The sequence below is a fragment of the Asterias rubens genome, chromosome 1 (genome assembly GCF_902459465.1).
Source record: "Asterias rubens chromosome 1, eAstRub1.3, whole genome shotgun sequence".
Classification (NCBI taxonomy): Eukaryota; Metazoa; Echinodermata; class Asteroidea; order Forcipulatida; family Asteriidae; genus Asterias; species Asterias rubens.
This window is the reverse complement of record NC_047062.1, coordinates 12,811,101-12,823,811: the sequence shown is the minus strand read 5'-3', so window position 1 is coordinate 12,823,811 and position 12,711 is coordinate 12,811,101. Positions and strand designations below refer to the sequence as shown.

At 39.2% G+C, this 12,711-nt stretch overlaps 1 protein-coding gene across 4 annotated transcripts in view; it reads left to right on the top strand.

The window, feature by feature from the left end:
* Nucleotides 1-12,711, top strand: part of LOC117289759 (CSC1-like protein 2) — a 68,893-nt gene that overhangs the window by 31,514 nt on the left and 24,668 nt on the right. For 3 of the 4 annotated variants that reach the window (XM_033771040.1, XM_033771039.1, XM_033771027.1), the window contains 8 exons: nucleotides 159-239; nucleotides 1,275-1,398; nucleotides 2,488-2,621; nucleotides 3,841-3,960; nucleotides 4,498-4,556; nucleotides 6,174-6,271; nucleotides 7,887-8,083; nucleotides 8,883-8,945. In XM_033771040.1, the coding sequence (XP_033626931.1) occupies nucleotides 159-239; nucleotides 1,275-1,398; nucleotides 2,488-2,621; nucleotides 3,841-3,960; nucleotides 4,498-4,556; nucleotides 6,174-6,271; nucleotides 7,887-8,083; nucleotides 8,883-8,945 (876 nt within the window). Of the gene's footprint in view, nucleotides 1-158; nucleotides 240-1,274; nucleotides 1,399-2,487; nucleotides 2,622-3,840; nucleotides 3,961-4,497; nucleotides 4,557-6,173; nucleotides 6,272-7,886; nucleotides 8,084-8,882; nucleotides 8,946-9,026; nucleotides 9,087-12,711 lie in introns of all 4 variants that reach the window. The other variant, XM_033771035.1, reaches the window with a different exon arrangement.

Here is a 12,711-nt window from a genome sequence, read left to right as displayed (position 1 = left end):
TGAAGGTTAGTCTTTGACAATTACCAATAGTGTCCAGTGTCCTTAGGTTACTCTCCCTTTATAAGTAGCCTTTTACAGGAATACATATACACTACAATTCCAGTGGCTTAGATTTCCATAATCCAATGACGCTCGTTTCATTTTCTCTTTCTCTACAGGGAGGCCTATCCAGATGTGATGGTAACAGATGTACAGTTTGCGTATGATATCGCCAAGCTCAAGAAGCTAGATACACAAAGGTATGTGATTTCAAGTGAATCGTATACAATTGATAAAGACTCAGTTTATTTTTGTTTGTGGAATGTTACGTCCACGAAGGAAGAATAATCTGTTATCGGAACAGAAAATTTGAGAAACGTTTCATGCACGAATTGTTTTTCAGATTGAGATTTTTAAACCCCTCTGTTTTAAATCAAATACCTTAGTTGTACCCGTTATCAACAACTGCAGTGCCGCAGGCATTTTACACAGGGATCTGAACCAATGCCAGTTGCCATTTTAGAGCAGATTTTCATTTAATTTCAGATACATTTATTTCATATCAGCGTTTCATGCGCGAACTGTTTCTCAGATTGAGATTTTTTAAAACCCCTCTGTTTTAAACCAAATACTTTAGGAGGGTATCATTTCTCAAAATGTTACCTGTTATCAACAACTGCAGTGCCACAGGGATTTGAACCCATGTCAGTTGCCATTCGAGAGCAGATTTTCATTTCGATTCATTTCATTTCAGATACATTTATTTCTTAGCAGCAGCAATCAATACATGCCACTGAGCTTGTCAAAAACCCCGAGGAGTTGTTTCTACCCGAGAAGTTATTGTTAAAGATGCTATGTCAGATTTTTGGCCGATTTGACCCAAAATTTTTGATTCAAAATTCAATAGGTATTTTGATGGGGGTCGAGAAAGTTACAAGCTTTCATTTGAGCTATTGCTCGAAAAAGTCCGCCAACTATACGTAGCAGTGAAATAAAGTGCTCAAAATTAGTTTTTGTCGGGATCCCGACAATATATCACGTGACCAATTCTTATATGTTTTATAAGAAACGTTTTAAATTTTTGTCAAGGTTCCTGACGATTTAAAGTAAAAGTTAAACTTTTTTTCGTTCCGCGGGTGATACTCTTTGAAATACCATTCACTCAAAAAAATCTATTTTTTAATGTTTTTGGGGCAAAAAATCTGACATCATCTTTAAGTGTACGATCACAAGAGTTAAAAACCGCAGAGATTTCCTTCAGTTGACATTTAAGGTATTCATTTTCTGTCCTTCAGGCGGGATGCTCGTCTGAATCGACTCCACTGTGAGGGGATCTACTCTAAGACCGGTGAGAGACCCAGACTACGAGAGGGAACATGTGGGCAGATCGGCTGCTGTGACTGCTGTGGGGGACCTAAGGTACGGAACCAATAAGACCTTGATCATGTAAGATTCAACTTGGTTCCTGTTTCATCAAGAAGATGAGATCAAATTGAGTCTTGAAGGGAAGACGGTTGTCCCTGTTTGGTATTGCAAGGATCAGGGCACAACTTCATAGATTTGTATAAGCCCAAAAAGTAGTTCAGGACAGCAAAATTATGCTTACCGGAATAAGGTTACCAGCAAAATTACCATTTAACATGTATCATCTGGGACTGGTATCCTGCTTATCATTGCTTAGGGGAAATTTTTAAGCAGTATTTTCTGCTTAGGCAGCTATAAAATTGGGCCTAGTACTTAATTCCGTTACACGCTGGAAGAAGATCGTTCAAGACAATCGCACCATGTGAAACTTAATTTTGTTAACTTGAATCCAGGATTGAGTGGGTCTGTGGAACTTGAGTCCAGTGTACTAACAGGCCTGGAACTCCACGAAGGCTATGGCCTTTTTCATCGCTGGTCCTGGCATAAAAGATATTCCAACGGAACCGCCATTTGCAAAATGAAAATGGCCTTGCCCTCTCAAAGACGACTGCCATTGGCTTGTCATGGCTGAGCGTGTTAGAGCACCGGACTGTGTCCTTACAGCTTTGTCCTAATTAAAGCAAGACACTTAACCATTATGTCTGTGTCCTTCGGATGGGACATTAATTGAGCCATTGGTTCTATGTGTTGTGAAATGCACGGAAAAGAACCTAGTGCACTTTTCGAAAAAGAAAAGGGGTTCGCCCTGGTTTCCAGGTTTTATTGGCTGCATATTGCGCCACAGCACCTTGTAAACCATTACATGGTGCTATGTATAGGAATTGGTCTCAAACTTGAAGCTCCACAATACCTTAGGAAAATGCTGAGTGTCGAAGCGCCTTGAGCGTCGCTGGGTGGATAAGAGCAATTATAGTTGCGTGTCTTGCTCAGGGACACAAATGTCACGACCGGGACTCGAACCCACACTCTGCTGAAAAGAAACACCAGAGCTTGAGCTCTGTGCTCTTATCTGCTCGGCCCATCACACCAACAGAAGTCACCATTATTATAAATTTAAGTGTGAATACTTTGTGTTTATCTCAGGTGGATGCTATTGATTACTACAGCGGTTTGGAGGAGGAGTTGACGAGGCAGGTGATGAGCGAGAAGGGTAGAGCTCTTCAGAGTAACCTTGGCATGGCATTTGTCACAGTGCAGAATGAAGTCATGGCTGGCAGGTAACTTTAATCATTCATAGCTTCTAAATCAACTTCTACAGAGGTGTTGTGAAGAGTACCAACTACATTTATTTAGAATGGGACGTCAAGCCGTTCGTCCCTAGTGTTGTGTAATGCACTTGAAAGAAGCCAGTGCACTTATCGTAAAGAGAAGGGGTTCGCCCAGTTGTTCCTGGTCTAATCGGCTGCATATCCACCGTGTTGAATAACCCCTTTTTGCTATGAAAAGTCGCCATCTTGTAGGGCACACTGTATGCGCGTCCAAACGCGTATATTATCGAAGCATGCAGCATGCAACATTCCCGGTTTGTTTTCTACGCGACATGCACGCACACCAAACGCACACCAAATGCACAAGCGCACAGACGCCATCTTGTAGGTCAGATATTTGAACGGTGACGTCATATTCAATACGGTCTATTGCACCAAGGCACCTTGTAAACCATTACATGGTGCTATAGAGGAATAGGTCTCATACTTCAAAAGCATAGCTCCACAAACCTTGCAGGAAAAAATACTGAGCGCTTTGATACACCCCTAGTATAGAGGTGTGTTAAAGCGCTTAACTGTATAAAGAACCTGTTAATCAAGAGGTTATTGGTTCAAATTCTAGTCTGGTTCTTTAATCAACTATTTTTCGTCTGAAATAGTGTAATTTGGGGTCGAACAAAGAATAGATGACTAGAACATGATTTGAACCTGTGACCTCCGTATTACCTGCTGGTGCTCTACCAACTGGGCTATATAGCCCTAATGTTGGTGGTCTCCCTATTTTGTCAATATCTTTGTTTGTGGGTGCCAGTCAGAGAAGCCATTCAACCTGTAACTGCCTTATAGCTAGGGATCAAACTCAAATTTATGATACAACATGAAAAGTGCTTGAGAGGGTTTGCTTTAAGGGGATGTGACTTTGTTTTCAACTATCAAGTAAATCTAATTTCTTTGCTCTTTCCTAAATTATTTAAAGTTTACACAGTCAGTTTCCCTTGTAGTTTGTTACTTGACATTTTGGCAACAATTTAGAAAATAGCACAAGATTTCTGACACACATAAACCCTTTTTTTTTTACACAACAAAAAGAACCACCTTATTGGATGAAATTAACACACACTGGTTGCATGATGTGTTCACTGAAAAGTAGAGGATGGCAATGACTTAACCTTTCCAAACTGTTGTGAAATATCTTTATTAAAATCTTTACATTGATTTTGATTTGAAGGATTGTGAATGACTATGCAACCCTGAAGACTGGTCCCCCTACCGTGTCTAGCGTCAGCAAGCAGCTTCACTCTACAGTCTGGAGCGTTGACTTTGCTCCTAAACCTGATGACATTGTCTGGTATGTTGCCTAATGGTTGAAGTTATAAGTCGACCGAGCAAACTTAATTTTTAATTGACAATATTTGTTTAGACTCCGGGAGTGCGCTTTCATTAAGGAATGTCATGCATCCAGTTCAGTTTCACCTTAGTTGAATTGCCTGCCCCCTCTTCATCCATCTAAGAGGTAAAACAATGAAACAATGATGAAACAATGGAAAACACAGGTCTATGTACACGCAGAGCACAGGATTTGCCAATGAGCTAACTTCTTTTGACCTTTAGCTGAGGGCACCCTACTCAAATGACATCATAAGATCTATTAATGATGTAGGAGTGTTGACGAGTCAATATGTCGCATGCTCGTGCTTCTCATGTACATGGTAAAAGGTTTGTGTGTGTTGTTTTTTTACCAAATTACACTCATTTTATCAATCAGAGGCATATATATGGAAGTGCTAAAAAGGGCGATGCACCCTCTACAATTGTCCATCTTGTAAGATAGTCATGTTATCATTATGCATTCATTCTTTTTCACTTTGTTGATTATCTCACATAGGGAGAACCTGTCTGTTGGGCCATTGCTGTGGTGGAGCAGTGTCATCTTTGTCAATATTGGTGAGAGGGAATCATTATAGCTGTTTGAAGCTTTGCATGGTGTGAAGGATAAGAAAAAACTATGGATAATAGTAAACTTGCGGGTACAACCTTTTCTGCTGAAGGCGAGCAGAGTATCCTGTTTGAAACATCAAGACCAAACCGTCTCTTTTCAGAGCCAACACTCCCTCAAAAGAGAATTATTACATACATGGTGTACCCGCAAGTTTACTCAGTATTATCTTTACTTTATTCTCATTCGATTCTTATTTTAAGACATTATTCAATCATCATCATTCACAAACCTCCAACATTCAGGGCCTAATTCATAGAGCTGCTTAAAGTCACCTGGAAGTGGTATTTTTTCAAAATAAAGCTTTTGTCACTAATATATGTGTTTTGTTGAGTGGAATGTGAATAAACAGTTAACTAAGGTTTTAAAAAATCAGTTCTTATGTTATTTACAAATTTAAGAGTAGACCCCGACCCGAGAGGGCGCTGTTCGTGACGTCAATCGAGGCAGACTTTGCCTGTAATGCGTAGAGTAAACACAATTGCAAAGTACATGTACGGACCAAGACGTGAGTTAGTACGTTTCAAAAAAAGATTTTTTTGTTTTTTCCGGCAATGCTGACCAGGTGTATTGCTGCTGAATGCAGAAAAACACTTTTTGAAACGTACCAACTCACGACTTGGACGTACATGTACTTTGCACGTGTGTTTACTATACGCATTGCAGGCAAAGTCTACCTTGATTGACGTCACAAAAGGGGTAGGCGGAGTCAGCCCCAAACAACTTTATATATTTTTTAAACATATAAATCGTGACAAACAATGACTAAAAAAATTGTTTTATTGTTCGTAAGCATAACTCTTATGTTTGAAAGAAAAAAAAATCTATTTCCAGGTGACTTTAAGCACAAAAACTAGCAAATGCAGCAAAATTGTGCTTATCAGAACAAGGTTACCAGCTAAAATACCATTTCATATGTATTATCTTTGACTGGTATCCTGCTAATTGTTGCTTAGCAGAAATTTGTTAAGCAATATGTTCTGATGAAGCAGCTCTGTGAAATTGGGTCCCTGGTGGTCACCTCACAATGAGAAAACACACAAGAGTTGTTGCATTTTGTTTGTGAATATGTTCAGCTATGAGCAGTAAATGTTTCAGATTTAAACATTTTTAATTGGACTACAGTGTACCTCTTTGTTTAGATACCTCTTAAGGTAAACTGTTTCAGCTTAGCTTTTGTGTGTTTCTGGTTAAAATGGAAGTAATCATTTGGTTATTTTGCTTGAAGCAAAGTTACATTTGATGCACAATTCCAAACACTTAAGCATATAAAGGGCATAAGACATGTCTCAACTCACTGGCACAAAACAGAATCTTAGCATTGCACATGTTCAAATTATATCAGTTGGCTGGAACATGATGTAAATAAGGAACCCAAAATAATGAACCAATTTGCACAATAACATCGTGTGCACAAATGCAAAGGGACATGTGTTTGACTTACAGCACTACCTACTGGCATTGTTACTGTACACTCAACTCGCTTGTCAGTAGACTTTACAAAGATGAAGTTTTCATTTGAGGGTTTTAACATTTTGTTTTGTCCATCCCCCTATCTTTTGCAGCCTTATTTATTCTCCTGTTCTTCCTGACGACACCATCTGTCATCATGACAAGTCCAGTTGGAAGTAAAAACATCGAAGATGCTGTCAAGGAAGCCAAGGTTGGTCTAATTCCTTCAAGATCATCACAATTCAAAACTGGGTTTTTCTAAAACAAAATTATGAGAAATTGTCTAACGGCCACTTTAATGTGAGGGCTGTCAACCTAATCAACCGTCACCAGAGGGCAGGCTGCCACCTACTCCTGGGGGTGAAACAGGGTTACTACCTTCACAGTCAGTAAGGATGTAGGCATGGGTATCATCCACTAGGAGCCTGGCTGCCACCTACTCCTTGGGGTGAAACAGGGTTACTACCTTCACAGTCAGTAAGGATGTAGGCATGGGTATCATCCACTAGGAGCCTGGCTCGTTGAGCAGAATTCACTACCTTCCCAACTTTTTACAAAGCATTTACGGTTGAATCCCTTGCTCAAGGGCAAAAGTGTCATGACCGGGATTCGAACTAATACTCTGCTGCTGACAGCACCAGAGCTTGAGTCCGTTGAGACTGTTTGGCCACGACATGGTAGATTCCCAGATCACAGTGAAGACACAATAGAAGGGTAAGGACACCACGGGAAACATCAAGCACCAAATGCTAGACTTACATTTCAGTAGATGCCTGTACAATAGTCAACAGGATTTACCATATTTTTAATGTTACAAATTTGTGTAAAAGTTTGTACTCAATATAATTTTGTCTAAAACGCTGTTATGTTTCTCTAACATAATTCAGCATTTACTATTTTAAAGCTTATTAAACAGTGTGTAATTGTATGTACTGCGTTTCCTGTAGGACAAGCGTCTTGCAAATTTCATTTTATTTATTCGTGTTGTGAAGCCAAGGACTCTCAGAAGAGTAAACTGAATTCACTGTACTGGCCAAGAACCCAATGGAGAGAAGACAAGGAAGGAAGTTTCAGTTTTAGATTTTGGAGGAACACCCTATAGAATTATTCCAGGCAAAGACCTATGCAGTCAGGCACTGAAAACCCAATCCGCTAGTGCCTCTGGCGTGATTCGAACCAGGGTCCTAGAGGTGGAAGGCGATTAAGATACCACTACTCCAAACCCACCAGCCATAATTAAGGGAATAAAAGGGTAGCGACGAGTTTAAAGCCGTCAGGGTTGAATTGCTGTGTTCGGCGAGGGCCTTTAGTGCACGGCAACGACCCTGCAAGGTTTTAAACAGACGTTTAAGAACGAGTCACTACTCTTTTATTCCCATTCATAAATGCCATTTTGTTATAAAACGAAAAAGAAATACAATTACAGACACTTCGACAGTTGAAAATTTGAGGTTTGAAATATTTTTTTCAAAAACTTTGTGAAGAGTCTGTTGCGCGTGGGTTGTGTGTAAGCACGCGCGCTTAGAAATAGATTACGCGCCCGCGCTTAGAAGTAGATAACGCGCTGTTACTTATAGCTATGAATTGCGTTCAGCATGATAATCTTGCGCGCCTGACACGCGGAAGCCAGCCGGTTATAAACACTGGTCATTATGAACCGTTTGCACCCCTACGTGACGCGCTCTCCACCAATAGGAGTAGAGAAACTGTCTGGGGTATTTATGAATAATGGTTTAAGTTAATGTACCCTCCCAATAACCAATGTTGTAGTCTACCTTTGTATGCAATATGATTACGATCGACCATTCATATCTTCTCTGTCACAGTCTCCTTTCATCTCGCAATTCTTGCCGACTCTTCTTCTGTGGACTTTTGCTGCCCTGCTTCCCTTGTTGGTGATCTACTCCAGTTACTACTGTGAGTTCCACTGGACACGCACCAAACTCAACCACACCATCATGCGTAAAACCTTTCTGTTCCTCATCTTGATGGTGCTTGTGCTGCCCTCGCTTGGTCTGGCTAGGTAAGTGTCTTGAAGAAACAGTGAAGCACTTGTTATATATCCATTGTTTTGTTTTTAATACATCTGTGTAAAATGTGTTTCTATCTCTAACAAATGTGATTTGAATTGTAAAATATTAGTTGTATTTTGTTTTAGCATGTCTCATTCAGAAAGATTTTAAATTGTCAATGTAGCCACAGGTTTATATTTATCTGTCAAGATATGAACACTTTGTTTATAGTGAGTGTTTTTTTCTGTTGTTTTAACAATTTTAAAGGTGCTTTGGAAACATCTGCATATTATTATTATTGCTGTTATTGTTATTCTCAAGTTGTATGAGTAAAACTGTTTCATTGATACCGCTGAAACATTTATATGGATTGAACCATTGCAAGGTAAATGATGCGGATGTGTGGAAATTATTTGTAAAGCAAGAATGCATTTGTTGAGACAATGAGGTTGAATTGACTAAGAGTCCAGTGTCTGGCCTTGTTTTGCAGACTAAATCGATCATCACTATAGCCTTATATTCAACTAATATAGCAATATTTCAACCCAAAACCTAAACGTTGAACGTGGAACTGTGTCTTCTGAACCAAAGTTAAGCCAGGTGTATTACTCTTCGAAATTGCATTGTATCGAGCAAGTTGATGATATGTGACAAGGTCACTAAATATTAATGAATTAAGTTGTTAACTTGACTAAATTGCCATTGCAGACAAGAGATGTAAGTAAACATTGTCACTAACACTAGAATTCTTGTCTTAACTTAACTATAACTATCACTGTTTTGTTCGATGTTAACTTTTTAACCGCGCAGTGCACAAGCTTTGTTCGAGTACTGGATCAAATCAAGCAACAAGGATGTGCCGTTGCGTTGGGGGTAAGTCTTCTTCTTGTTGTTCATGTGAACATGAAAAGTAACCGCCCTCTTGTGTTTTTTGTTTCTTCGCTGCATTTGCAGCGCCCAGGCCCTCTTTGAATATTGGTTGAAAAGTGCCGACGAAATCCGAGTCCGATGGGGGTAAGTGGGGGACCGACTTCAGGAGGGAGTCATTTTTCGGTTTCGTTTGATTTCACCGTTTCTGGCTAAACTTCATGACTTTTCCTCCTAACTCATTTGCCAATTTACTGATATGCCCAACCCTTCTCTCATCGCATCGTGTATTGAAATACTGACTTGGTTTACATGGTTACTACTAACCCCTGACCTTTTGAGGTGGTGCTCTTATTATGGTTGCTGTGGAGACTGTCTCTAAATGGGGTTTTGGCCTTGGTGAATGCTGGATACTAGACTTCTAAATTTCGATCTGTGTCTGGTTCTTTGAGGACTACTGTATGGGAATGTTTATCTCTTAAGATAAGCAAAGGCTACTTTAAGTAGGATTTGAAACTTTGCATGGTGGAAATACGATATGCAAAGGTTTGCGGTAACACCATGTAAAAACTATCTCTCTAATGGTTTTGAAATAAACGGTCATAGCTTACTGATCGACACGTCGAGTTGAAACCAATGGTTCTTTTCAGAACCACCCCAACTCATTAGAGAGATAGTCATTACATGGTGTTAACGCAAACCTTTCCATATTATAAAGGTTACTTTGTTTAAAGGCAGTGGACACTATTGGTAATTGGCAAAGACTAGCCTTCACAGTTGGTGTATCTCAACATAAGCATATTTCAACAAACCTGTAAAAATTTGAGCTCAATCGGTCATTGAACTTTCGAGATAATTATGAAAGAAAAAAAAACCTTGTCACACCAAGTTGTGTGCTAAATCTGAGGTATCGAAATCAAATTCGCGGAAAATTACTTCTTTCTCGAAAACTACGTCACTTCAGAGGGAGCCGTTTCTCAAAATGTTTTATACTATCAACCTCTCCCCATTACTCTTTATCATGTAAGGTTTTATGATAATAATTATTTTGAGTAAATAACCAAAATAATGGCAATAGAAACCCTTGGTTAGAAGCCAACAGCAGCTTTCGGTAGAATAAAACAATTTTCAAAATTATCTCACTTCAAAGTAATGTGGTTATGGGCAAAGATTGCGGCTTTGATGTACCTCGATTGGAATCTGAGAAGTGTTATTGCAGAATGGCTTCTCAGATTGTGTATTCCTACATGTATTATTCTTCCTGCATGGACATAAACCGCTTTGGATAGAGACAACATTTTCACATGTTAGTTTTATCGATACATCTACACTTACAACGGAATAAAACAATTGAACAGTTCTAAAAACCAAAGGTTTACTTGGCCTTTACAGACACTGGACACTAATGGTAATTGTAAAAGACCAGTCTTCTCACTTGGTGTATTAAAATAACAAACCTGTGAAAATTTGAGCTCAATTGGTCGGCGAAATTGCGAGATAACAATGAAAGAAAAAAACACCCCTGTAACACCAAGTTGTGTGCTTTCAGATGTTTGATTTTGAGACCTCAAATTCTAAATCTGAAGTCTCGAAATCAAATTCGTGGAAAATTACTGCTTTCTCGAAAAAGTACATCACTTCAGAGGGAGCCGTTTCTCACAATGTTTTATACTATTACTCTCTCCCTATTACCCGTTACCAAGTAAGGTTTCATGCTAATAATTATTTTGAATAACAACCAATAGTGTCCACTGCCTTTAAGCACAGGGAGAGTTTATTGTTGTTCCGGTTGTTTTTGCTGCAAAACCAGTTGGAGGATTTTGAAAGTTTCTGAATTGAAGGCTTCATGTGACAAATTCAGTACTGATGTTGGTATCAAACATCATCCTTTGATTCACTTGAGCTTTGAATGAATCTAGTTTACATTTTTATCATTGCATGGTCTCTGGTAGGCCTGCTGGGAATTCTTATGCCAGAGTATTCTTCCTTGGAAGTGATATAAATCTCTTGCAGATGCCTCGCATTGCAAGGAGTAGAACGGGGAGAATGCTTAGCTCAGTTTGTGTCTGCTCTGCACGGATCCCCTCTTTGTCAATGGGAGACTTTTGGGACTCTAGGTGGCAGCAGATTTACCAGGTAAATCCACTGTTCTTGGAATGTGAGGATTCTCAGAAAGACATAAAAAATGTAAGTTTACCTGGTAAGTCTGCTGCCATCTAGCTTTCAAAACTCTCCCATTGTGGACAAAGTGTATCAATACCACCTGACATTTGAGCCTACATTAACCAGGTCAACCGATGGGAAAGCTGGCATTTGCCATACAGCTGAAATGTCAGCACGTCAGCACGGATGAATTGCCTCTGAACACGGCCCAATTTCTTAGAGCTACTGAAGCAGAAAACATTAAATAAGCAGAACACCAGTCACAGATTGTACATGTGGCATGGTATTTAGCTGGTTACTTTTTTGCTCAGCATAACTGTGTTGTTCTTGGCTACTTTTTGTGCTTACAGGCAGTGGACACTATTGGTAATTACTCAAAATAATTATTAGCATAAAACCTCACTTGGTGACAAGTAATGGGGAGAGATTGATAGTATAAAACATTGTGAGAAACGGCTCCTTCTGAAGTGATGTAGTTTTCGAGAAAGAAGTAATTTTCCGCGAACTTGATTTCGAGACCTCAAGTATAAAATTTGAGGTCTGAAAATCAAGCATCTGAAATCACACACCTTCGTGTGACAAGGGTGTTTTTTTCATTATTATCTCGCAACTCCGACGACCAATCGAGCTAAAATGTTCACAGGTTTGTTATTTTATGCATATGTGCTTAGAGGCATTAGGCGCTTAACAAATGGCTTATTATTATTATATGTTGAGATACACCAAGTGAGAAGACTGGATTTTGACAATTACCAATAGCGTCCAGTGTCTTTAAAGGCGTTGTACACATTTGGTAATTGTCAAAGACCAGCCTTCTCACTCGATGTAACCCATCATAAGCATAAAATAACAAGCCTGTGAAAATTGGGCTCAATTGGTCATCGAAGTTGCGTGAAATTATGAAAGAAAAAACACCCCTGTTGGACCAATTTGTGTGCTTTCAGATAGGAATAAAAGACTTCTAGCTAGAAGTCTTTTGTTATTTTAGTGAGAAATTACCTCTTACTTAAAAACTTTTATACTTCAGAGGGAGTCGTTTTACCACAATGTTTTATACTATTAACAGCTCTCCAATGCTCGTTACCAAGTCAGTTTTTAAGTTAATATTTGTTTTGAGTAATTACCAAACATGTACCTTCCCTTTAAGCAGCTCTGGGAAATTGTGCCCAGAACAACACACTTGGCAACTTCTGATTCTATTACTAGAGGAGTCCGATATTAACTCATCTTACAATACTGAGCACATCAATCAGAAATGTCAATTGCTTTAACGTCATGACTTTCTGCCTTAGTTGCACTGACTCGTACTTAAACATTATGCATTCTCTTTTGGAACAAGTGGTTGCTCTGAATAGAGCTAATTGGTTTCTTATTAACGCTTGGATGAGTGTGCTGTGGCCGTCACTGCATTGAAGCAAGAGTACGCTGTCAATGCAGACTAATCTTTTCAGAGCTAACACTTCTTCCAAGAAAGATTATTACATGATGAAAAGGAGGCATTCAAATGACTTACTTGTTAGATCACTCTCTAAAAACATGTTTCCTTAATCTCACTTGTGTGAATTGAATTATGTGAGTATTGAAGACTCTGAATACTTTAATGGCTCTA